At 43.1% G+C, this 26,438-nt stretch overlaps 2 protein-coding genes and 1 non-coding gene across 6 annotated transcripts in view; 2 read left to right on the top strand and 1 right to left on the bottom strand.

Annotated features, from left to right (window-relative positions):
* fgd5a (FYVE, RhoGEF and PH domain containing 5a) overlaps positions 1-3,054 on the top strand; it is a 52,872-nt gene extending 49,818 nt beyond the window's left edge. For all 4 annotated transcript variants that reach the window (XM_056273136.1, XM_056273137.1, XM_056273135.1 and 1 more), the window contains exon 21: positions 1,187-3,054. In XM_056273136.1, the coding sequence (XP_056129111.1) occupies positions 1,187-1,223 (37 nt within the window). In that variant the 3' untranslated portion in view covers positions 1,224-3,054. The remainder of the gene's footprint in view (positions 1-1,186) is intronic.
* Positions 3,055-7,433: 4,379 nt separating this feature from the next.
* Positions 7,434-26,438, top strand: part of prkcdb (protein kinase C, delta b) — a 33,731-nt gene continuing 14,726 nt past the window's right edge. The window contains exons 1-3 of the mRNA XM_056302178.1: positions 7,434-7,505; positions 22,904-23,033; positions 23,726-23,998. Of these exons, the coding sequence (XP_056158153.1) occupies positions 22,925-23,033; positions 23,726-23,998 (382 nt within the window). The 5' untranslated portion in view covers positions 7,434-7,505; positions 22,904-22,924. The remainder of the gene's footprint in view (positions 7,506-22,903; positions 23,034-23,725; positions 23,999-26,438) is intronic.
* trnae-cuc (transfer RNA glutamic acid (anticodon CUC)) lies at positions 24,047-24,118 on the bottom strand. The gene has a single exon. It is a non-coding gene; the product is annotated as a tRNA-Glu (tRNA).

The following is a 26,438-nucleotide window of genomic DNA, read 5'->3' as shown; positions in this document are numbered from 1 at the left end:
CTGCTCAAACAGTGAGAAACAGAATGCATGAGGATGGTATGAGGGCCCGACGTCCACAATTGGGGCCTGTGCTCACAGCCCAACACCGTGCAGCCCGATTGACCTTTGCCAGAGAACATCTTGGTTGGCAGATTCGCCATTGGCACCCTGTGCTCTTCACAGATGAGAGCAGGTTCACACTGAACACATGTGACAGACGTGAGAGAGTCTGGAGACGCTGTGGAGAACGTTCTGCTGCCTGCAACATCCTCCAGCATGACCGGTTTGGCGGTGGGTAAGTGATGGTCTGGGGAGGCATATCCTTGGAGGGCCGCACAGACCTCTACGTGCTAGCCAGAGGTACCATGACTGCCATTAGGTACCGGGATGAGATCCTCAGACCCATTGTCAGACCATATGCTGGTGCAGTGGGCCCTGGGTTCCTGCTCATGCATGACAATGCTCGTCCTCATGTGGCCAGAGTGTGTCAGCAGTTCCTGTATGTCGAGGGCATTGATGCTATGGACTGGCCTGCACGTTCCCCAGACCTGAATCCAATCGAGCACCTCTGGGACATCATGTCTAGTACCATCCGCCAACGCGATGTTGCACCACAGACTGTCCAGGAGTTGACCGATGCCCTGATCCAGGTCTGGGAGGAGATCCCTCAGGAGACCATCCGTCGTCTCATCAGGAGCATGCCCAGACGTTGTAGGGAGTGCATACAGGCACGTGAAGGCCACACACACTGCTGGGCCTCATTTTGAATCGTCTTGAAGAATTTCCACAGAAGTTGGATCAGCCTATGTTCTCATTTTCCACTTTGATTTTGAGTATGATTCTGAATCCAGACCTTAATGGGCTAATGATTTTGATTTCCATTGATCATTCTTAGGTTATATGGCTCTAAACACATTCCTCTGTCTAATAAATAAAGATTTTCAGCTGAAATATTTCATTCATCGAGGTCTATATTGTGTTTTTTAGGTGTTCCCTTTATTTTTTTGAGCAGTGTATATCAAATTAAAAGCTTGGAGAAACACTATGTGAAACATGTGGTGATTTGTCACATTATATTACTCTTTGCTCCATCTCAGTAGGATAACAAAAAGTGATTTGCGTTTGCTTGAGATGCTCGACAGCGGCTCATGCTTCCTTTTTCTCATAGCGTGAAACTGAATTTATGTTCCCATCTCCTCTTTCACAGATGGGTCAATGCCATGGAGGAGGCTACAGTTTTATAGCACCCACTTTACTAGACACACAAGCGCTGTTGTCCACAACTGCCTGAACTCGACCCCCATCTCCTTGTTGGAGTACAACATAGCTACCTGCTAAGAACGTCAATAAGGATTATCAAGTCTGGCCTGTTGCAGATTACTTTCCACTAAGTGATAATTAGTTTGTATTAGGTGGGCAGTATTGCCCATGTGCTGAAGTGAAGTGAGCCCTGAGGACTGGGCTAATTGGAGGTGAGAAAATTTGAAGAGGAACCTCTTACTGGAGAATGATATAACGTATGAAAGCCATTTTTATTCACATCCTCATTCACTGCTCCAGTAGAGCTCTTGAAGAAGCCTTCACTTTTGCAGGCGCAGTTCATTCTACGTCACACATTTCATTACTTAGCCCAAGAGAAGATCATTCCACTCCGATGCTTGCACAGTAATACAGAGGCTGACTTACAACATTGATTTTACAAGTCAAGCTGTGCTCTATTCATTGTATGCCGCCATTATTGAGAATGCTCTGTGATTCCACTGGATTATAGCAAGCTACTCTTTCATCTCTGTAGGGAAAACCTCACATCCTTCATTTTTGTATATGAGACAGAATTCGATGGAGTTTATTTGCTTTATGGTGCAGCAGAAATGCAAAAATGTTATAGTCAAACTCAGTGCCACATCAGTATTTAGAGCCTGCATAAGGGAAAAAAATAATTGCCAACATTTTAGAATATGTAAGAGATATGCCAGAGATATTTGGTATTTTGAATATATATGGTGACGTATACAATGCAGATGTATTTGTACAGAAATGATGTTACGCAAGGTTTTGAGTAAGAGAGCATTTTAATCGACACAATGAGTGTACGTTATATTTCTTGTGCAGTGTTTCTCTTAGCTATTGGAGAAAGACCTAGCATGCTAAGTGATGGAACAGTATTTCTATAATGATGAACAGTTTTTTAATATTGGTCCCATGGTTTTAAAGTGCCAGTTTATTTCTTTCAGTTGAATGCAGTACAGTACCACTTGCACTGGTAGAAATGAATGTGCCTGATATGAAATTGTACCCGTTGTTAATTTGTATGTCATCACAGTACTGTACCACTGTCACGTCTTGCAAAGAGAGGTGATAACATTCTATCCGAAATGACTCTTCTACCCTGTAACCTTATAGCATTTCGAATGAGTTTCTGACATCCAGTTACAAGTCATAGAAGAATATACTATAGCGCCGTGTTAATATACTGCTTTTTACATGTTGTGTATATATACTGCCATATGAACATAATGGAAACCACTGAAAAGAAAAACCACTGTTAAAACTACCTATAACCTTTTACTGTTAGTGTTAACTGAGCCAAATTAAGTGTTTCTAGGGATGCAAAATGTGCATCAATTCTTACTCTCTGTTGCTATGCTCCCCTGTTTCATGCCAATTGGAGCCATATGTATGCCGCTTTTCATCCCAGCCAAACATTACACCAGCTGATTTCAAAATTTAGTCCCGACTTCCGTGGCTGACAGTTTGCTAATTAGTGAGACAAGCTGGTCTTTTTTGTTTGGCTGTACTGAAATCTTGCATGCATGTGTCTCTCATGGTATATAGTCATACTTTTTTTTTTTTTGCTCTATTCAGAATGCAGCTAAACACTTGCTCCTAAAGACGCCTTTGTATTGCCTAATTTCTAAAGAACACACTCCCATTCACCAAGTACTTTTTAACTTTTTTACAGGTTTAGTATGGGTCATACCTGTAGTGTTATCATGGATTGTACCTCTTGCATACAGTGCGTTGTAAATGTAAATGTTTCTGTATATAGATGCATACAAAAATAAACTCTTGGGAAAAGTTCTTTAATCTATATTTCCGTAATAGAATTCTCACACTGACAAAGCTCCACCTTTTCTCATCTTTCTCATAGACGCCTGTTCTTGTTTCTGCCCTTCATTCAAGATAAAACATAAATGATCATTAGCAGGATTTTCCTGAACTGGACCCGCAGATGGGTGACAAATAAAATGAAAAACCAACATAAAATGTCTTAGTAAGGTGTTGGTCCACCACGAGCCTCCAGAGCAGCTTCAGTGCCCCTTGTCATAGATTCTACAAGTGTCTGAACTCTACTGCAGGGATGGACACCATTCTTCCAAAAGATATTCCCTCAATTGGTGTTTTGATGATGGTGGTGGAGAGTGCTGTCTAACACGTCGGTCCAAAATCTCCCATAGGTGTTCAATTAGGTTGAGATCTGGTGACTGTGAAGGCCATAATATGATTTACATCATTTTCATCCTCATCACACCATTCAGTGACCCCTCGTGCCCTGTGGATGGGGGCATTGTCATCCTGGATGAGACCACTCCCGGCAGGATAGAAATGTCTCATCGTAGGTTAAGGTAGTCAATCAGAGTAACTTTCTATTGAGTTGCAGTGACCCTTCCCTCTAAGGGTACAAGTGGACCCAAACCATGCCGTGCATTCAGGGTTTTCCTTGAATTTGTCACCTGTCTGGATATTTCTATTCTAATGCTTTGTTGCACTGGTAAATACAATGGCACTGGTCCATGTCTTTCCTATCCAACAGGGGGCGGCAATACGCTATAGCAAACAGATATCTATATATCAGTTGCAAGTTGAGTAGGGAGACCTGAGGGAAAAGGTGTTGCACCGCCATACTTCTGAATTTAAGTTACTCTGGTAGTTAGCAAGCTGAATAGATGACAGTGAGTTAGGCCAAGGTGTACCCAACACATCCAAATCCACAGCCAAGCTAGCTCATCACTAGGCCTATATGTCCTTCCTCTCACTTATCTTTTATCTCACTTACCTGAAAGGTAACTAAGTGAGAGAAGCTAATTAGTATCAGTGAGTTTTATTGAGCCACAGCGGCTACCAGCAGCCAGCAGCGGACCACGTCCAGTGATGCAGCAGCGAGCATGAATAATGAAAGACAAAGAAACAGCACAAAACATTTTGGCCCATTTCTTTTTAGACCAATGCAATATTAATGACCATGAGTTGAACAGAGCAGGTCTAATCTGAGGGATAATAAAATGAAACAAGTCCTTGTTCTAAATACGCGGTGTCAGCATGGCCAGGCCCCCTAAGTGCTGAAAAATTGCATTTTATTTGATCACAAACAGTTGCAGGCTATTCAGTCAGTATGCATAATGAGGCATAATGAAATGTACAACATGTACAGGGAAGACTTAACAACATATTAGATGGATTGCGAGAGAACAAGTTTAAAAGGTAATTTGCGAAAAGATGAAAAAGATGAAGGGATGTCATCTGAAACAGAAAATAGAAAGAAGGATAAGTAGGGTTGCTCTAGTTACGCGATCCCATGAGTGTTAATGACCCAGTACTAAGTGCGAAGTGACAGAGGGAAATGAGACAAAAGAGAGAAAAGGCAGGAGAAAGTTGTTCGCCTTCTCCAAGTACCTGAAAGTCAAATACACCTTTTGTTCCACTTTGCATGATGGAGCACGCACCTGTCTCGCGCCGACATGCAATGACAAACAAGCACGCACACGCACACACAAAAACACACGGGGGCATTCTCCCACTGTAGCCAATTGATGGGGTACCAGAGATGCTTAATGTGATGAGGTCACCGCCAGCCGGATGAATCAATGGCCTTCAGTTTCTGTGGACTCTGCAGAAGGTAAGTGTGGGAGCTCTAAAAATAGGAAGAGAAGCTTCCTCTTTGTCCACCCTTGGAAAGTTTCAAATCTACACCCAGGAGACAAGACCGCATTTGCAAAAACGAAATAGAGTGTTTACACTGCACTACCGCCGCTCCAAATGTATGCAGACAGAAAAAAAGGCAAAACATTCAGAAAGTGCTGAGAAGGAAGATACCCGTGGGATTTGAGGAACAACAATGAAAAGAGAAGGCGATATCTAATAGGAAACTGTTTTCGTGTTTTAATTACAACCAGTGGTTCCATCTGTAGTACTTTGCCTAGACTATCAATGGGGACATTCCTCCCCGGCTGTCAAACGTTAACTACGCCAGCAAGGAATCTAACACAGCCAGATTAGTAACGTTCCATGATGTGAAGAAGAAAAAAAAGAATCTAATTCCATTTGGATCGCAGACAGGAAACACCTGACCAAACTTTTTGGGACAGGAGATATATGAACACAAAACATGGCCATCTGCTATCTGCCCCGGTGGCTGGCAAAACATTTAACAGCATGCAGAAAGAAAAGAGGAAAAAAAACACACACACATTTCCAGAACGCTTCTAGATTTAGTTACAGTCTTGTTAGGGGACTGAAAGGGGAAAATAAGGTTATGCTGCTTTTAGAGATAACCCAACCTCTCTCTACCCAGTGTTTTACCAACTTCCTGTCGCCATGTATGGATAAAAGTGGCCCTATTTCTCACAAGAAAACCGGTCTGGTTTAGCTCAAGGTTGTGTGAGCAAAGAAAACATTCAGAATGTTCCTCCGCTGGCACCCGTGTCAAACTAATCTGTCTTCATAGCAAAGGAGAGGAAGAACAAATACACGATAAGACAGACATGAGAGCTGACCAGAGAGACAAATAGAAAGAAATTAGGACCGGAAAAAAGAAAAAGCGGATTTTGCCTATATGGTATTGCTCTTGAAGAAACAACTGTTTCCCTTCTTTTTAAGGGCTTGCTTTTTCATCCCTCCCTCTCCCTTTTCCTTTCATTACTCACTCTGATGTTTGGCCTGGCACCACTGGGATGGCGGGCCATCTGGGTACCTTGCCCCGACTACTGCTGCCAATGGAGTCTGTCTGCAGCTTGGTCACAGCAGAGAAGCACACAGGCCTACTTTGCACAGTGGATGTGATTTCAACAGTCCGACTCAAGCTGCAGGATGTATTACGTTACAGGCTCCACCACCAGTGCTCTTACACCAAAGTTACATAATTATTTTGGGCCAACGAGTCACATTTCTTTTTTGCTTTCTGATGAGGTTAACCCAGTACTAGCTCAAACGAATCTCAAACTGGTCTCCCAAGGCACAACTCTAGTCAGTGGGGAATGCCACATCTAATTTCGGGACATGTTGTGCGTATTCGGCTGCGTATATGAAGGCATTGTGTGTGACACTATAGTGGTCAACAGGGGAGGAATGTGCAATCGCAAATGCTCCCCAGGAGGGGGTCCATTATGAGCAGCGAGCTCTTTTGTCTGAACGAGCCTGAATGATGGATGGTTTTATATACTTGTAAGGCTTGCATCAAGGATGAGTAATTCTTTATGGTTCAACTCAACAGATCTCACCATTCAAACCAAATCACAAAACGGGTGCATCGTTAGTGTCCTCTGCTCAAATTGCCCTATAGGAGTTGAAACAGATTGCCAGGGTTTACAGGTCCATTTTCTCTTATAGCTTTACACGAAGGGTGGGGGCTGATGACTCAGCACCACATGGTTTTCTCTTCCCTGCTTGGTGGAGAAGCGGGGAGGAGGGGAGAGGGGAGAAGAGAGAAGGGGAGGGGAGTGAGGAGGAAAGGAAAGAAAGGAGAGGGGGAGAGCAGCGGCCAGGGACAGGGCTATGCACCAGGGGCCTGGGACCCTTACGGTCCTGTATAGGCAGGGCTAGTGTGTAAATTGGTGGCTGTTGAGAACCAGCCCACTCACAATGTACTTGCCAAACGTGCGTGCGTGTGTGTGTGTGTCTCTCTGTGTGTGTGTGTGTGTGTGTGTGTGTGTGTGTGTGTGTGTGTGTGTGTGTGTGTGTGTGTCTGTCTTTGGTTAATAGAGAAATTGGGGGGGGGGTAATTTGTGTCTGTGTGCATGCCCTGATGTGTGTGCTACACCTACACGTATTACCTTGAGTTCCTGGTTTGCTGATCCCTTGCCAAAACCATGTTTTCTTTTCCTAGAGAGAAATACTGGAGGAGTAGAATTAACACTCGGCAACGTGATGCTCAGTACTTTCTTATTTCGGATTATGTGGCACTGCTCCTTTACGCCAGGCAACTGTGTTAGGAAACAACATCGCCGTCGATGGAATCTAGTTGGTGGATCTAGTTTCGCACGACACAATAGACAGAACGCCAAGCTGCCTGAAATCCAAAATGATTAATCCTAGCCGAGAGCCCTCTGTTGTCCGTCTAACTGGGAAATCACCTGGGCGACGTCACACACACACGTACACACCTCTCCCCGCGTCTCGTTGCAAGACAGGATATCCAGCGACACACTTCCTCAAACGCGTTATTTGAGTTGTAAGACCGGGGAGCCCGCGCGGCAGCAGCAGCAGAAGCCAGCACGACGTCCAAACTCCCATCCGATTCGCTCCGAGAGGTGAGTACGCCGGTCTCGTGCCAACAAAGTGACTCGTAAATCGTCGAAAAAGTTGTCGGCAACAACTGACTGTACAACAACCGACTGTACAACAACTGACTGTACAACAACAGGCAGAGACGAACAGGCTCACCGGAGTCGGCAAGCGTTTCGGGACCGGCGAACAGAAGCGCTGTCACTAAGGAGGTACCGTTGACAGCGAGTCGGGTTAGTTTTGGGTGTTCCGTCTGACTTTCCTGAAGAAAGTGACGGTAGCGCGACTATCAGCGGACCGTGTCTTGTTTCCCCGTCGTCGTTGTTGTTGTACAAGCTGTGTTTTAACTTTCGGAGTTCGACTGTGTGAAACTTTTGCCGCGTCTTTGTTGTGGCGAATAACCAACTACTTTTGTTGACGGCTATTTCCAGAACAAGGTGTTCTGTAGTAACAAAGGATCCATCATTGAGTTTATAAAAAAGAAAGAAAGAAAGAAAGAAAGGGGAGCCTTCAGTGTCACGGCCATTACCAAGACAAGGCAGATGTTCAATGAAAGCACTTGTTAGTCACCGTGTACCGATGTTTTAAGGCAAAAAAACGGCGTCTTCTGCGCAATGGCGACCAAAGTTCCCGATCGTTCAATAGCTCGCAATAATACTTCCCTCGCCGCAACCTCCGAAGAAGAAAAGTTCCACTTTTAGTGAATAATAAACTCGCCGGTGTTTTTTTGTTGTTGTTTGTTTTGTTGCCAAAACACACTGCGTTTTGCGTACGTTAGCTGCAAATGTTAACATAAACGGGGTCATTTCATCGTACTTATTAAAGAAAAGTACGACGTGCCGTGGCAACGTTTTGTTAGGGAGAGCGGCTTTGTGAAGATTAGCTGGCATTCTTGTGCAAACAGCTCGACTCTCGCTACCTCGGTCAAATACGCCAGGAACATAAATAAACCCGTGTTGCAATGCGCTTTCCGGCCAGCCATTTGAAAATACAGCAACATAATGATGTTATTTAAGCAAGACTGGCGCTATCCACCCCGATTACAGCATGGAGAAACGGCGGCCGTCGCCCGTGTGTCAATATTGTCTGGTTGGGGAAGGGTGACTTGTGACATCTGCTTTGCGGACAGTTCCTCATCATACCTGGATTGTGCAGCACAGCTCACAAGTACACAAAGTACTGCTGAAACCAGCGGCTGTGAATTATGTTGCTTGTGTTCTCCTGAATAGGCTATTTTTTTGAGTGAAAGTGGGGATACTTGATGCAGTTCAAGCTGTTTGGTGCTACACTTCCTGGTTAAAAAAAAATCTTAAGCTTGGCCCCAGACCAAGATAAGACTAGGCTTAGATGAGACCATAAAGGACACATAATTATCAGCTGATCACCAGTGCTGCTTACACACTTTCTTTTTTATGCTGTAGAATATATAAATTTTGCCAACCACAAGTATGCCCCCCCCACCTGCTCTGCTAATAGGCATGCTATTTTACACTCCAGTGTTTTGTCATACTGGAGCGTTGGTTTATTTATTCTCTCAGTTGATCCCCACTGACACGCATTTACGTAAGGGTCGACTAAATGGCGTGAATTTGCTCAAGCCACTGCCATTATTTACAACACTTGTATCAATATTGCACATACACAAATGCTGAGCATTACAACTCATAAGGGGTAATTGCAACTGTACAACCTTCTTCTCTCTCTCCTCTGGTCCTGTGTGTGACGCTTGTGTTAATCCAGCCTTTGTGAACTGTGAGTGAGGCAGAAATGGACACCACTGTTAATGACAAGGAGACGGGATTCACACACGCTCCCACACACACTCACACATTGGTGGTATTCATTGTAAGCAGTCTGCAGGTAGCGGGTTTAAAGCAGTGCCAGGTGGCCTAATGAAGAATTTAGATTGACAGCCTGTGATTATTTGAGGCCGGTCCACTCAAATACACTGGAAAGGTCATCACTCAAGCATGGTTATGCTGAATCTTGTGTGTCTGCATGTGCTTATGCGAGAGGGGAATGGTCATCGGTGTCTGACTGGCATTTATTAATAGTTAATGTTAAGTAGTTAGTGGGTCATTTACCGCCAAAGATCAGTATCGCCAGAATGACTAACACAGCAACATCCATCAGTCTGACCTTGAACCAGTAATCCCAGCCCGTCCAATTCTTCTTCAAACAAATAAAATTGACTTGACTTGACTCACTTACCTCTGCGCAGATTCTTTTTGCTTGTCTTACTTTAACCTGTTTTGAATATTATTTTGTGTTTATAGCGTGGGTGTAGGCCTACGACTTGTAGAAAGGGCTGCCAGACACGTGCATTCATGCCTTTTTAACGTGTGTCTGGTCAAGAGTTTGTGTTCCAGGTGCCGTTTGTTGGCTTGACGTGTGGATGTGTGTGAGTGTTAGACATTAACCTTGGTTAGTGAAAGAAAGGAAGGCTTTGATTCCTTCAGTCCAGTCTCTACTGGAGACTACGAAAGGCTGCTTTGTTTAAGGTGGTGTGTGTGTGGGTGTGTGTGTGTGTGTGTGAGAGAGAGAGAGAGAGAGCGAGATGGTGTTAATGTGGTAATGTTTCATGTCACCATGCCACAATATTCCTCTCATTGATGGAAGGATTTTTTTCCCCCTTCTTGTAAATTTACCTCATTTGCATTGCTTTGTCAAAGTTGGACAACACTGAAAATGTTTCTTTGATTATTTTGGTCTGTATAGCAGTCACAATTCTCAGCCTGAACTGAAACTCCCTTCCTTTGTTATGGGTGTAAATTGGCCTAATTATAATAATAATGATAATGATAATAATAATAATGTAATCATGGCTATACAGGGGTATAATGTTCCCACCGACAGCTCGTACACAGCATCAAACCATTGTCATTTTTCTGTGTTATAAGAGAGGCAGAGAAATATCCCCCCCCCCCCCCCCATGAAAGTAAATCCTGGGATTGCCTCAGTAGGGAAATGGTCCTAAAATGACACAAACACTGTACAACACCCTTGTTTCCATGGACACAGTACATGCATTTAATACGGGTTTATTTTTTCCCCCACAACTATCGTAAAGAACATTTTACACCCACACATATACTCAGACATACACAAAAACTAGGTCTGTTCTCCAACCCTGGCTGACACTGACATTGCTGGTTCAATATCGTATTGTGGGGTGTGTTTGTTCATGACATATTACAAGGCCGCTGGCTCCATCTGCCTAGTTTGTTCTGAAACCTGTTCTGTCTGCCTGTCTGTCTCCCACACTCTCTCTCTCTCGGTCTCTCTCTCTCTCTCTCTCTCTCTCTCTCTCTCTCTCTCTCTCTCTCTCTCTCTCTCTCTCTCTCTCTCGGTCTCTGTCTCCTTCTCATTCTGTGTTCTTCTCACGTTACAGTCCTTTTAACAAAGTTTTGAAAAGTGTGAGGGGTTGCTGTAACTTGAGTACATCTTTAAAGAACTGCTAAAACTGCTGAGCTGTGTTTTTGCCTTACTGAGAAGTGTAAAGATTTGCTCAGATAGTTCCCACACTCAGTGTGCTGAGTGTGATTTAATGCACCCTTTTGGTAGTGGATGCACAAAATACAAATTGTACAAACTGTAGTTCACATTCACTGGCTCGTTTTGAGCTATAATGTTCAGATAGTTATTTGTTTACCCAGTTTAATATGAACTCAAACATATATATATTCTTTCAGTGAAACTTTTTGCAGATGGATTAATTGAAGGCGACAGAGATGTTGTTTGCACATGAGTTCTTGACATGTTTGAGTACATGGAGGATGAAGCATTTTATTGACAGCGTATGGATGTCATTGTTGTGAAACAGGTTAGTGTACATGTCTTTCATGGGAAAGTAACAAACATCCTGATTATCTTGTGCTGCCCCAGCTCCCCCTTTTTTTTGAGGCAGCATTAAAAGAATCAAGAGCAAGCTTCTTCATCCACTCCCAGAACAAGCCAGTCCATCAGAATTAGAGTAGAACTGTTTTGATTTAACTAGAGAAAAAAATTGTGGGGTAGATTTCCATAATCCGCATTCATCAGTAAGAAATCTGGTAATACTGAAATAATTGCAACAAAATAGTATGTACTCTCTGTCCCGTGTTTTGTCTCTGTGCTTTATTTGGCATCTTGTCTGGCCAGTTTTCATGCTTTAGGGCTCATTCCATCACTCGCTATGCCATTATTTCTGACTGAAATGTAGGTGTCCAACTTGATGGAACAAAGCAGTTTGAATTCAACAATTAATTGCCTTGCATTATTCCTTGTTGATGTGTCTTACATACCATGAGTGCCACTTCTGCATCAGTTTCACATCCTTTTGTTGGCAGGAGGTTTAGGGTGAGCATCTTTCAACTAGAACATCTGGGCTCTATAAACCAATGTGGGCAAGCATCTGCCCTGCTTTAATGTCTTTTAGCAAGACGCTAAATTCTCGTCAATGCCCAGGGTTTTGTTCAAGGAGCTGACCCTGCATTCAAACCCTTCTGCGGTTGAGCCAGCTTCAAAGAGAATTTCCCTACATGGATCAGTATCACTTCACATTCATTCCTTCTCGTTCACTTCTGGGTTTCCCCTTGTCATAACAGAGTTCCAGGATTCAAGGATGTTTAGTAACAGAGTCCTAGCAGTGCATTAAGCCCCATTTATGACATGATGGAAATGCTCTGTCATTTTCATTCATGTAATTGTCCCTTTTCCATTGAGGTCAGGTCTATTGGTGACACTCATACAGAAGTTCCCCAACCTGCTTGGCCTGCTTGGTTACTGCCTCCATCTAATGACATCTCAGCTAGTGTACTGCATAGCAATCCTTTGATTTGTTTTCTCCAGGGCTCATGGCTTCCCTAATGATAGCTTATCTCCCAGACAGTCACACATCTCTTCTGCCGTTGTTGACGTACTTTGATCTGTAGATGTGACAGGGAAGAAAGCTATTACGCCGATAAAAGTAGGGTGTAGTGCAGGTTGTTGTTTTTTTTTTTTTTGTTTTTTTTTTTTTGCCATTGTTGTGACACTGATTGGGTCCTTCTAAGCAACATGCAGGGCTGGGTAGTAATGGATTATATGTAATCGGGATTACATAATCATCTATCCATCCATCCATCCATTACCCAAACCGCTTATCCTCAGATTACAAAAAATAATTAACTATAGTCATCCCAGATTACATTTGAAAAAATATGTAATTAGATTATATTAGCATTGTCAAAGATTACTTGATTACATTTGGATTAAATCTTTGAAATATGGCAAGTTTGAAATTATGAAACATTTTTCATGATAGCCAATGCTCCATTAACTCATGAAAAGTGTGTCTGACATACAGGGTTTCTTAGACAAGTGCTCCACTTTGTAGTAGTGATGGGCAAAGCAGCTGAATCATTAGAATCACTTCATTAAAAAGATTTATTCAAACGATTCGTTCACCAAATTGTTTAGTGCTTGACCGGAGCTCCGACTGCATAGTCCCACTCACTGAACTGAAACACAGCTGAACATTTTGAACAAGCACCCCCCCCCTTGCATTACAATCGTAAACTTCTTCCTGTGGCCCTCAATCAGCAACAAAAACTTAAACAAAAGAAAGAATACAGTATACCTGTAGATGTTTTTGTAAGGGTAATTTGATTTGACCAATTCTAAATGCCAAATATGTTTTTTTTTTGTATATCAAAGCAGTGGCACAGATCTCATTACAAGTTAGGGGCGACAACAAACATGGAATTTTCTTGAGAATATTTTCAGGGTGGGACATCAATAATATCACCAACATATATCAAATGATCTGCTGTAACAGACACAGCCATTAATAGTAGCTTAAAAATATCTATCTATCGATCTATCTATCTATCTATCTATCTATCTATCTATCTATCTATCTATCTATCTATCTATCTATCTATCTATCTATCTATCTATCTATCTATCTATCTATCTATCTATCTATCTATCTATCTATCTATCTATCTATCTATCTATCTATCTATCTATATATATATATATATTAATGAATCACATTTAGGCCATAACTATATATACATATTTACCTATTTTACAGAGCCACACATCCACAATTGCAGCACCATTCATTCTGCAACTTGTTTACTCAAAATGAGAGAGCCTCATACGTACAAGTGTCTTAGGACAACTGTGAATCCTTACCTGAGACTCCCCATCCCTCTGTGTGTTGCTGCTGCAGCCCTCCACAGATTGTTTTACTATTGTTGTCTAATGGCACAATTATTGAACATTTGTATTAGCCCATCATTCGTTTTCTATGAAGACTTTATCAACTAGTATTTGTAATATTACAGGGGTCTTCCTACTTACACAGTGGCATTTTGAGCCTACAAAAAATGTCCTGATGTCCACCTTTTTTCTTTTCTCTGCCATGTTTTTGTAAACCCTGACCTGGTTGACACAAGCATATGCACACAGGAGGCAGGTTAATTATAGAAGGAATTAATATACTACAATGAATTAGGGGGGCAGCCCGGCCGGACCATCACAGCCGGGATGCGAACTCGCATCTCCCTCACCACAAGCGACAACGTTAACCAATCGACTAAAGGGTCCGACCCGTTAGCCATCGGCCAACGTGTCTACTTATTCGTGTACGTTACAATACTTTAACAAACTTAATATGATGCTACTATATGCCATATGCCAATGGGTGTTAATGTGGGCCACTGGAGGCTATGACATTAGCATAAGTTCACAGTAGCTAGATAATGAGAGCTGGCCTACATTTGAATAAGTCAGGGTTTGTGTTAGCTAGACGATCGTTACCATGGAAGATGTAGCTCCTCCACATCCCCTCACCACCAGAAACCGCAATGAGTCGCTACAATATAAACGGCTGCCTAAACAATGACACAGAAGGGATATAGTCATGCCTCTTTGTCCTGGTGATGAATGAGCCAAGCATGGCATTTTGTACCAACTGCAGACAGTGGAGGGAGCTCTTGCTGATACCAGAATAAAGTGCATTACAATAGTCAAGGCTGCACAGTGGCGCAGTGGTTAGCACGGTCACCTCACAAGAAAAAGGTCCTGGGTTTGAGCCCTGGGGTAGTCCAACCTTGGTGGGTCATCCCGGGTCATCCTCTTGTGGAGTTTGCACGTTCTCCCTGTGTCTGTGTGGGTTTCCCCCGGGGGCTCCGATTTCCTCCCACAGTCCAAAGACATATAAGTCTGGTGAATAGGCCGTACTAAATTGTCCCTAGGTATCTGTGTGTCTGTGTGTGTGTGTGTGTGTGGGCCCTGTGATGGCCTGGCGGCCTGTCCAGGGTGTTTCCCCAGCTGCTGCCCAATGACTGCTGGAATAGGCTCTGGCGTCCCCACGGCCCTGAGAGCAGGATAGGCGGTTCAGGTAATGGATGGATGGACAATAGTCAAGCCGAGAATGGATAAAGGCATGTACAACTTTTTGCAGATAAGCAATTGATAAAAATTACTTAATTTTGGAGATTAGCTTGATCTGGAGAAAGCATGACTGAACAACATGTTTAATTTGATTATCAAAACTGAGGTAAGCATTGCATATTAACCACCCCAAGATTCCTAGCAGCCTGGTTAAGACTACTTGACAGACCACCAAGATTAGTAACAAAAGGGCTGATGGAATTTTCGGGACCGAACAGAATGACCTCAGACTTGTCATCGTTAAATTTGAGAACAGTTTTGGACATCCAGGATTTAATATCAGAGAGGCAAGTTGTAAGATTTGTTAGGGCACTAGGATCTGTTGGTTTTAGTGGCATATATAACTGGGTGTCATCAGTATCAAAATAGTAGAGCACATTGTGATTTTGAATGACCTGGCCAAGGTGCAGCATGTATATAGAAAAGAGAAGGGGCACAGAACTGAGCCTTGAGGGACACCACAACTCAACTGAGCCACCAAGGAGGTAGTTACCCAGAACAATAGAAAAAGTTCTGTTGGTGAGGAAAGAGCGTAATAAGCCAAGAGCCAAGGTTTTGATACCAGCCCAAGTCTAAGCGATGTAAGAGGATGTTGTGAGCAACTGTGTCAAAGGCAGCACTTAAGTCTAAAAGAACTAAAATTGAGCAGTCACCTCTGTCTGCAGTCAGTTATAGGTCATAAGTGACCTTAACTAGAGCTGTCTCGGTCCTATGAAGTGCTCTAAAACCAGACTGGAAACTTAAAAACACTATTAGTGTTCATAAAAGAAATCAATTGAGAAGAAATCACTCTCTCACGAACCTTAGAAAAGACAATTTAGAGATTGGTCTGTTGTTATTTAGGGACAAGGGATCTAAATTAGGTTTCTTTAGCAATGGGTGAACAATGGCATGCTTAAAATTGTTTGGAAAAGAACCAGAGGCCAGATTATTTATTTATTTATTTATTTTGGGTGAATCCCCCCCCTTTTTTTTTTCCTCCCCAGTTGTACTTGGCCAACTACCCCACTCTTTCAAGCCATCCCTGGTCGCTGCTCCACCCCCTCTGCCAAGCCAGGGGGGGCTGCAGACAACCACATGCCTCCTCCGACACATGTGGAGTCATCAGCCGCTTCTTTTCCCCTGACAGTGAGGAGTTTCGCCAGGGGTACGTAACGCATGGGAGGATCATGCTATTCCCCCCCAGTCACCCCCCCCCCCGAACAGGCGCCCTGACCGACCAGAGGAGGCGCAATGACCAAAACACATACCCACATCTAGCTTCCCACCTGCAGACATGGCCAATTGTATCTGTAGGGATGCCTGACCAAGCCGGAGGTAACACGGGGATTTGAACCAGTGATCCCCGTGTTGGTAAGGCCAGAGAATTAAGAATTTGCAGAATAACGGGGCTGATAGTTGCAAATACCTCCTTGACCAGCTTAGTGGGAATGATGTCTAAGATGGAGATTACTCTCTAACACTGAAATTGTAATTGGTTGAAACTGGGTAAGATGCAGAATTAACATGGGTAATGGAATGAATGCAAGAGCCTGGCTGGATATGGGATCTGATATTTTCCACCTTATTTTCAGACAACTGAACAGGTTCAAAAAATCGTCGGTTTACACACACACACACACACACACACACACACACACACACACACAGAAGTAGCTTCACATGCACAGACACACACGGATATGCAGACAACTACACACACACACACGCACACACAAACACATGTACATATTTATTTGGGCTGGGCCTACACACACACACACACACACACACACACACAAACACACAGCACCTTACATAGATCACACACTATTATTGTTGCTGTTTTTTTGTTCTGTTTTGTTGTTGTTCAGTTATTATTGTTGCTGCTGTGTTAAGGAGCTGAAACTCAAGAATTTTAATCTCTTATACTTTTATAATGAGACGTAACAAATAAAGAATCTTGAATCTTGAAAAAGAGAAGTGGAGGGACCATTAATAACAGAATCAGTTACCCTGAAGAGAACTTTAGGATTATTGTTATTTCTTTATTAGTTCAGAGAAGTATACTGAGCTCACATCCTTAACTGCCTTCTTGTAAATTAATATTTGTTGTTTAAGGGTATCGTGCAAATTTGGATTTATTGACCTTCCAATTGTTCTGATTTTCTATGGAGTCTTCTAAGGGCACGTTCATTCATTCATTTAGACAGTCAGTCAGGGGAGGTTATTTGATTGCTGTTTCCTAGTTTTAAATTGTGCAGTTTGGTCGAGGATAGATGGTCACTGATTGTTGAAAGAATTTAACAGTGCATCTGGATTGAGGGGGGATAAGGAGGGATTAAAAGATAATGAATTAAAAGCATCACAGAATTTAATTGCGGAATCAGCGTTGAGAATGCGAGCGCATGTTTTAGGATAGTGACTAGGAATAGAGAGCTGTAGTGGGCCTTTGAAAATGACAGCTTTATGGTCAGATACAGGCATATCCACCAGATTAAGACACTCGAGAGGAGCCAGATGAGAGTACAAAGGTCTAAAATGTGGCCTTTGGAATGTGTGGCCAATTTAACATATTGAGTAAGGTTGAACAAGTTTATAAGATCCAAAAAATGTGAAGTCAGGGAATGGGAAGGACAACACACATGAATATAATCACCAAAAATAAGCACCCTGTCACATTTTGGCATGACAATAGATAGAAGGTCAGAAAATTCAGACATAAAACTAACTGAATTAGGGGGCTTATGAATTAAGATGCAGAGTAAAGGGGGAGGGCCAGTAATTAAAAACATAAAACCTCAAATGAGATAAAATTACCAAAAGTAACAGGATGGAACTGATGGGACCAGGAACATTCCTCAAGGCTGACTTTATTGGGGGGGGGGTTGTTTGTTTTTTTGTTGTTGTTTGTTTTGTTTTAAGTACAGATGGTATGGCAATAGTGGAGGCATGCTCCTTGTGTCCAGCCCCCAGGTGTCCTTTGATGACATATTTTAGTTTTTCATTACTGTTGTCATCACCCCCCCCCCCACCCACACACACACACTGTCGGTACTTATTTGTATAATTTATGAATTCTTTTGTCAAAGACACCACACATTCTGGTTTTTATATTTACTACGACAGCCCTTTCATTCTGGCAAGCTAAAGAGTTACCTTAGAATAAACACCTGGTTAAATGCATGTTGGTTTCAGAGCCTACAACACACACACACACACACACACACACACACACACACACACACACACACACACACACACACACACACACACACACACACACACACACACACACACACACACACACACACACACACACACAAACATTGTTAAACCATTCTCTTTGAAAGCAGAGTGTTCTGTGTTCGGTTAAGGTGACAGGAGTCTGATTCTATCATTGGGTCTGATTTCCGTCCCCTATCCTCCCTTCCTGTGTGCTGTCCATCTCTTCTCCTGCCTCCAGTCGCTCTCTTTCCTGCCTCATCTCCCTTCTCTCCCTCTGCCTACTCCTTCCCCAGCTCCCTATGCTCATTTTTTCCACTCTCTTGAGGAACAAGGCTCTCTTTTTCCCTGTGTATGTGTGTATACATGGTTTTCTGTGTGTCTGACAGTGTTGGTTGGTTGACCTCAAAGTATGTCTTTTCACAGTAAACGTGTATATGAGCAGAAGAATATACAGCTTATATTTTCATGTATCTCTTGCACTCTAGGATTTTGGTCTGTGTGTGTGTGTGTGTGTGTGTGTGTGTGTGTGTGTGTGTGTGTACCGCTATCTTTGTGAGGACCAATTTGGATTAGGTTAAGGTTAAAGTAAGGGTTAAGATTCAGCATGTAGTTCGGATGGTTAACATTAGGCTTCAGGGCTAGAATGTAGTCAGTTGGTGAAAATCACTAATGATCTGTTGATGTCAGCTGACTCTGGGTTCCTAACCATACTTGTCCTCCTTGATCTGAGTGCAGCCTTTGATACCATCTCACATAAAATCTTTCTAGAAAGATTAGCTTCCATTGGAATACCTGGCACCCTCCTTGACTGATTTAGATCATATCTTTCTGGCCGCACTTAGTTTGTCCAACTTAAAAATTTGAGATCACAGTCCTTTCCTGTTACTACCTGTGTTCCCCAGGGCTCTATATTGGGACCCCTCCTATTTATTATTTACCTACTCCTCTTGGCCACATTTTCAGTAAATCTGGCATTCAATTTCACTGCTACGTGGCTGACACCCAGCTTTATCTATCCACCAAGCCTACCTCCACTCTTCCGCCCACTTCCCTTTCTGACTGCTTACTAGAAATTAAATTCTGGTTTTCATACCACTGAGATAGATGGCTAACGTCTGTTGACTCATCTAACGCGAGAGAAAAGTATGTCCCGGCGTTTATGTCCTTAATTTGTGTTTCCTCGACTTGATTTGCCATCATGATGCTACGATCGTGCACAGTTCTTGCTGACAGGGGCATGTCTTTTATTCGTTTGATTATCTTGTCTTTATTTGGGAAGTCATCAAGCATGAATGTTTTGGCATACTCGCCATCTGTGAATGACTTTCCATTCCTTACTATTGCCAAAGCCCCCGCAAAGCTAGCGGAATTCCCGTCACCTTGCTTGGTCCACACACGTAGTTGCTGCTGACTCGTCTGCACTCTCCGCTGTAGCTCCTCGCATGCCCTTTTCCTGCTGCTGGCCCCCGCTGGATATTTCCATGCAAATGAAGCATGGTGCGTATCGAAGTGCCGCTTTATATTTGACCGTTTCATCGATGCAATTTTATCATTGCATATTAGACATACCGCAGATCCTGCTCTCTCCACAAATGCAAATTCCTCTGCACGCAGCCTGGAATGCACGGTAATCATCATCTTTTTTTCTTTTCGCCATCTTTTCCGTTACAAGGGTTGAAGCGGATAAACTAGTTGGCTATCTGATAAAATTGATTTCTTCACCTTTACAATGACCCGGACATGCTGGCGAGCCATTGGTTCCCGACCCGACCCACGGGTGACCCGTGAAATTTATCTTCAAAACTAATTTCTGTTCACTTTAAAATGACACAGTATTATTAAGAAATATCACAAGTATTTTAAAATCAGTTCCAAACTGATTTTTTTGAAAAAAAAAATTTTTCAACTCAAAATTGTCTGGGAGCCATATGCCGTCACCGGAAGAGCCATATATGGCTCGCGAGCCATAGGTTCCCGACCGCTGACCTAGCTCCTTCATCTCTTTCTGAACTCCTTCATATCCACACACCCTCCCGCACTCTCAGATCCTCTTCTGCTCTCCAACTCACTACACAATTGGCGCTCTTGACTACCATGGGGACTAGAGCCTTCAGCCATTGTGCCCCCACCTATGGAACTCTCTCCCACAAGAAATACGCAACATTGACTCTCTTTCAACTTTCAAATCCCATCTCAAAATGTACCTTTTCAAATTGGCATATTCAGTCTGATACACGCTTCATTGAGTTTTGTGCAGCTGATGATTTTATACTTATCTGTTGTATTAACTTTTTATTGTCTACCCTGCTTTGTTTTGATTTTATGCTGTCTGATACAGTGCTGCTTGTTTTTTACTGTGTTCTGTAAGATGTCCTTGAGTGCTCTGAAAGACGCCCACAAATAAAATGTATTATTATTCATTAGGGGTCCTTGACGTGTGTGTGCGTGCACGCGCCCACGTGCCCACTCACAATCATGGGTATTAGAGAGAGACACAGGAAAGAGAGAGGAGATGACATGCAGGAAAGGGCCCGGGACAGATTCGAACCCAGTCAGCTGCAGTAAGGACTCAGCTTTATGTGATATGTGCTTTACCATGTGAGCCACCGGGGTGTTCCGAGTTCATTTTTCTCGTGAATGATAAACTATTTTAACAGCGTCTACGCTACATTTTCAACTCCCAATTCCCCATTTATTTCCAAGCTTCACTCAGAACATGACATTTCTTTGCACGTGTACACACTTCCATTTTACCATTTCAGAATTATCATTTTATACAGCGGCCTCATTTTGTTGTAAACAAGCTGGGTTTTCGCCACAAACCTTAAGTGAGCATTGAATTGAATTTCTCAGAAACAACTATCAAGCCAAGATTATATTAATAGCGCAAGGGGCTAAGGCTGTAAGAGATCAAGTTAAGTGACTTAAAAGCTCACAGAAAGCGCTGCCTGGGAATTCTTGCAGGAATTCTTAGGGATTTCATTGGTGCCTTGGGAATTAATATGCAGGCTTATTTGCCCTTTTGGGCCTGCAAGCCTGTGTGACATAGCAGATGTGCCCCTCTTTAGTCTAAAATAGAATTGATCATATGACCAGCTTACTGATGAATGCTTGTTAGCAATGTTTCATTATGCAATCTGAGACTTGACTGGCCTCCCCCAAAAACATTAATGTAGATAAAGACTCTTACCTCATAATCCACTGAAGCTTCAAGGCTGTCTTGAAAAGGGAGGTCATGTTTGTCATAGAAGAGTCTCACCCTATTGATAAATATATATACCAAACAAAAGTTGAATCTATTAATAAGCCTAGTCTCGATAGATAAGCATATGCCCTAGGACAGTGTAGCCTCTGTTAAAAGATAGCCTGAATAATGAAGGTTGGTTAAGTCTGTTGGTAAACATTAAGTTACAGCCGGAATCGAGAGAAGAAATACATTTGGTAATGGGTGAGACACACACACACACCATGGGAAAAGTAAACGTGGATAATTTCCTTTGTATATTTGATAAGGTAAATAATTTTGTTCAAGTGAAAATCTTCGCTATATAAGCTTTCTCATGTTTCAAGCCAAGTGCAGGATTCCTATCATTAAATGTAGCCTGTATAATGTTACAAATTAATTTTTAGTGCTAAAGAAATTTTCCAAAGGCATTTATAAGGCGACCTCTTTAGTTGAGACATCAAAAACTAGACAGAAACGGTGCTTTCTAATGAATAAAGCACATTTCCTATGCAGTATTTGAATGGATTAATATTTAGTTGGTACAGCGTCAGCAGTAATGCAGACGTTGTACTGGACCATTGTGGTGAAGAGCAAGCTGAGCCAGAAGGCAACACTCCAAGTTTACCAGTCAATCTTCGTTCCGATCCTCACCTATGGTCATGAGCTTTGGGTAGTGACCGAAAGGGTGAGATTGCAGATACAAGCGGCTGAAATGAGTTTCCTCCGTAGGGTGCCTGGGCTCAGCCTTAGACATAGGGTGAGGAGCTTGGACATCCGGAAGGAGCTTGGAGTAGAACCGCTGCTCCTTCACATCGAAAAGAGCCAGTTGAGGTGGTTTGGACATGTGATTCAGATGCTTCATGGGGGGCCGTCCTTTGGGGGTTTTCTGGGCACATCCAACTGGGAGGAGACTCTGGGGTGGACCCAGAACTCGCTGGAGGGACTACATGTCCAATCTGGCCTGGGAACGCCTTGGGATCCCCCAGGAGGAGCTGGAGCATGTTGCTGGGGAGAGGGACGTCTGGAGTGCCCTACTTAGCTTGCTGCCACTGCAACCCAACCCCGGAGAAGCGGCTGATGATGAGATAATATTTAATTGAAATTAAAATTCATTACGATGGATACAGATATTACATACATCAATAAAACATTATAGTCAAGCCCAAGTTAACATGTAGAAATTGACAGCTTTTCTTCCTTTCTCCGTCCCGTCTTTCTGCCGTTCTGTGTCTGTTTAGCTGTGACCCTTACGTTTGCCTTACAGTTTAGATCCTACTAATTTTGTCTCAGTTTCACTCAGTTTCAGAATCACTCACTCACTCATACCAGGCGCTTATCCCCACAATTTGGCATTAACATTTTCTCCTCTCCACGCCACATGGGTAGTTTCTGAAGTGATGAAGTGGATACTTGAGTTGCAGTTTTACTTGCTCTGTATTTCCTATGTGAGGACATCATTGCTCCACAGACTCTTTTCCTCGTTTCGAGCACAAACATTGAGCAATGACATGTACCGGATTTTTTCTTCTTCTGTGTGATACGTTCTCTCTATGTGTATCTTCCCAGGAGCCTGGGTGAGTGGGCGCCATGGCACCTTTCTTGCGTATAGCCTTCAATGCCTACGATGTGGGGGTGCTGCCCTCACTCTCTGCCCCTCCTATCTGTGCTATCAAGATGAAGGAGTCCGTCAACACAGGTATGTATGGCAGCAGTGGCAGCACACAAACCCACACACAACATTGTTACTGGGTAGCAGGGTGGCAATATGAGCAACCAGACCACCCTGCAACAGCAACACTCAGGTTCAACTATCTTAGACACTCACTGAGGCTCCTGGAAATGGAATCCCTAAAGTATTACTGACAACTAATAGGAAAGCAGTTAGAAGGACATGGTGCAAACTGGATGAGCCCAATCCATGGACAGTGGCTTGAAATTATTGAAGAGATTCGTGTGACAGAAAAACTTGGACGTGTTGTGAGAGTGCAAGAGTAGTCGAAAAAAGTGGAATAAATAGGGGATATAGAAAGGAAGAAAAGAAAGAACCTAACAGAATGACACCAATAATTATACTTTACAAATATAAGAAGAATGTTAGACAGTGACTGTTACATTCACAAGATGTTAAACCCCAATTGCTGTATCTAACATAAAACAAGCAATAAAAATTAAAAGTGTAAGAGTGAGGAAATCCCAACCAGATCCAATGCCATTAGTCTCAGATCAACCCCATGTAACGAGGATTCAGTTGAGCCTTATATTAATATAGTAATTATTCTAATTATCATTATTGATTATTATTTGTAGAAGTAGTAGTAGTCGAAGAAGTAGTGGTAGTAGTGATAGTATTTACTTATTGTCCTAGCTGATCCTTCTAACCTTTCTCAGAGCGAGGTAAGACCTTGGTCCAGAGGAAGCCCACCATGTACCCAGCGTGGAAGTCCACATTTGATGCCCACATTTATGAGGGACGCGTCATACAGGTAATCCTCATGAAAACCGCTGAGGAGCCCTTGGCTGAGGCCACGGTGGGCATATCTGTGCTGGCAGAGCGCTGTAAGAAGTCCCGGGACAATGGACGTGCTGAATTCTGGGTGGACCTGCAGCCCTCTGGCAAGATTCAGATGGCAGTGCAGTTCTTCTTGGAGGATAGTGATGCAGGTAAACTTGTGGTTTCAGCTGATTTCCATTCTTAAGTTTCAAAAGGTGTTCCCTGACCGGGAATCGAACCCGGGCCGCGGCGGTGAGAGCGCCGAATCCTAACCACTAGACCACCAGGGATGGGTGCCCTCTCTGCAAGAGGATACCTTTTTCATTAGAGCCCATGGAAAAAAGTTCCCCTGATCTTGGCATTCAAGGATTTGACCTCTCGCTCTCTCTCTCTCTCTCTCTCTCTCTCTCACACACACACACACACACACACACACACACACACACACACACACACACACACACACACACACACACAAATGCAAAGCATTCTCTCTCTCACTGTCGCTCTCTCTCCTAAAGTGCTCTCATGTGTCCCTCCATACCATGATGAGTTTTTGGGTAAGAGTGTCCTCTAGTGGTATTACAAATGGCAAGATATTCTCATCTGGTGTTCATGTTTAGTGGCCCACATTGTCTCACACAGCAAAGCATATTGTACACATCAGTATGATTTTGAAATGTCATCTGTGGGAGCAGTAACGCAACAATGTGTCCTATCTTCAACTGCAATTAAAAAGTTATTTTTGAACTATGGTGCTATTTCTTCATCACCATAGCAAATAGTTTGTCCTGACAAAAGGTTTTGACCATGCAGCCGAATTATGATGAATACTTTACTGATCCCAAGGGAAATTAAAGAGTAATTACAGCTCGCATAATCCAAAGGCACACGAGATCAAAAATACACACAACAGCAAGAATATAAAGCAAAAACTGTAGGGAATATGTACAGAATATTAAGAGTTTGACTAAACTGAAATACTTGGTGACTATAAAATAGAATAAATGTATATTTATATATAAAAGTAGGATGGCTGAAGATACCCTCTAAGAATGGTTTTGTACTTAGACTTATACACTGTTGCTAAAATGAACACAAAAAACATGTATTTGATAGCCTTGACTGCAAATATATTTAACTGACGAAAAATGCAACACACAATGTTCTGTTGTCTGTTCCCCAATTTTTACTTTTTTTCAATTTTCAATTTACTTATTATTGTTGCCCTTCTCTGAGAACCCTTCAACAAGTACAATAGGGCAGTATTAGCTGTCAATGGCAAATACTGGCTGTCTACTCCATAAATGGAAGCAGCCCATCCTAGCAGCCTCTGTCTGCCAAAGGGAAGTGGGACTTGCTATGCTTCACAGCTAGGCACTGTTTGAACTAGTCTCTGCATGGGTGTGGTTCAGTCCAGGTCCCTCTGTTCGGGTTTAGAGAGGGCCAGGAGAAGGGGGTTAGACTTACATGCTGAATAAGTGACATGTCCGCCCCTCCATACTCCACAGGTTTCCTGAAAGGCAGCCCAGAGTATTTTTAGGCTTGGGAGAAAAGCCCTCTCACACTCCTTCTTTCTGACTTCATCCACTGTCCTGGCACAGCTGACTGGGGCAGTGTCCAAACAACATAAACGGGTTATCAGTCGAATGACAGTGAGGAAATGAGTTTCTCTTCTTCACCTCATCACTTTTCCCTCTTTGTACTTTCTCTCTCTCTCTCTCTTTTCCATTTGCACCCAACACCCTATCTTTTCATTTTAGACGTTGTCTCTTCATTGTTTACCTCTCTCATACCCTCCCCCTTGTCTTCTCAGGGTGACCATTGAACCTATCTGCTTAACTTTTGTCAGCCAGTCACATATCCCAGGGAGGATTTTTCTCTGTTTACCTGCCATTTTGGGCAGAAGAGAGAGAGGCCCCCTTCTCAAGTTAACTGCCCCCAACTTAGCCTTTTACTGCTGATTGTCAACCACTCTGTGTCATCGTTCAGACAGGCTAAAAAAAATTAATTTCGTCACGTTTGACAAAACTCTAGAAATCTGTACCTTAAATTGGTGGTGGTTGAAGTGAGTTACCGCCTTCAAATGTGAAGTGCTTTGGGTGTCTAGAAAAGCGCTATATAAATGTAAGGATTATTATTATTACCTTAGGGCGTCCGAGTGGCGTGGTGGTCTATTCTGTTGCCTATCTACATGGTGATGGCCGGGTCGAATCCCCATGTTACGTCCGGCTTGGTCGGGCGTCCCTACAGACACAATTGGCCATGTCTGCAGGTGGGAAGCCGGATGTGGGTAGGGGCCCTGGTTGCACCACTAGCGCCTCCTCTGGTCAGTCAGGGCGCCTGTTTGGGGGGAGGGGGAACTGGGAGGAATAGTGTGAACCTCCCACATGCTATGTCCTCCTGGCAAAACTCCTCACTGTCAGATGAAAAGAAGTGGCTGGCAACTCCACATGTATCGGAGGAGGCATGTGGTAGGCTGCAGCCCTCCCTGGATCAGCTTGGAAGGACAGCTTGAAAGAGTGGGGTAATTGGCCAAGTACAATTGGGGAGAAAAATCCCCAAAAAACAAGTAAATCAGGTACCGCCATCTACCCACATTGTGCCATT

The sequence above is a fragment of the Lampris incognitus genome, chromosome 2 (assembly GCF_029633865.1).
Source record: "Lampris incognitus isolate fLamInc1 chromosome 2, fLamInc1.hap2, whole genome shotgun sequence".
Lineage (NCBI taxonomy): Eukaryota > Metazoa > Chordata > Actinopteri > Lampriformes > Lampridae > Lampris > Lampris incognitus.
Note: the sequence above shows the minus strand (reverse complement) of the source record. Positions and strands in the feature narration are given on the sequence as shown.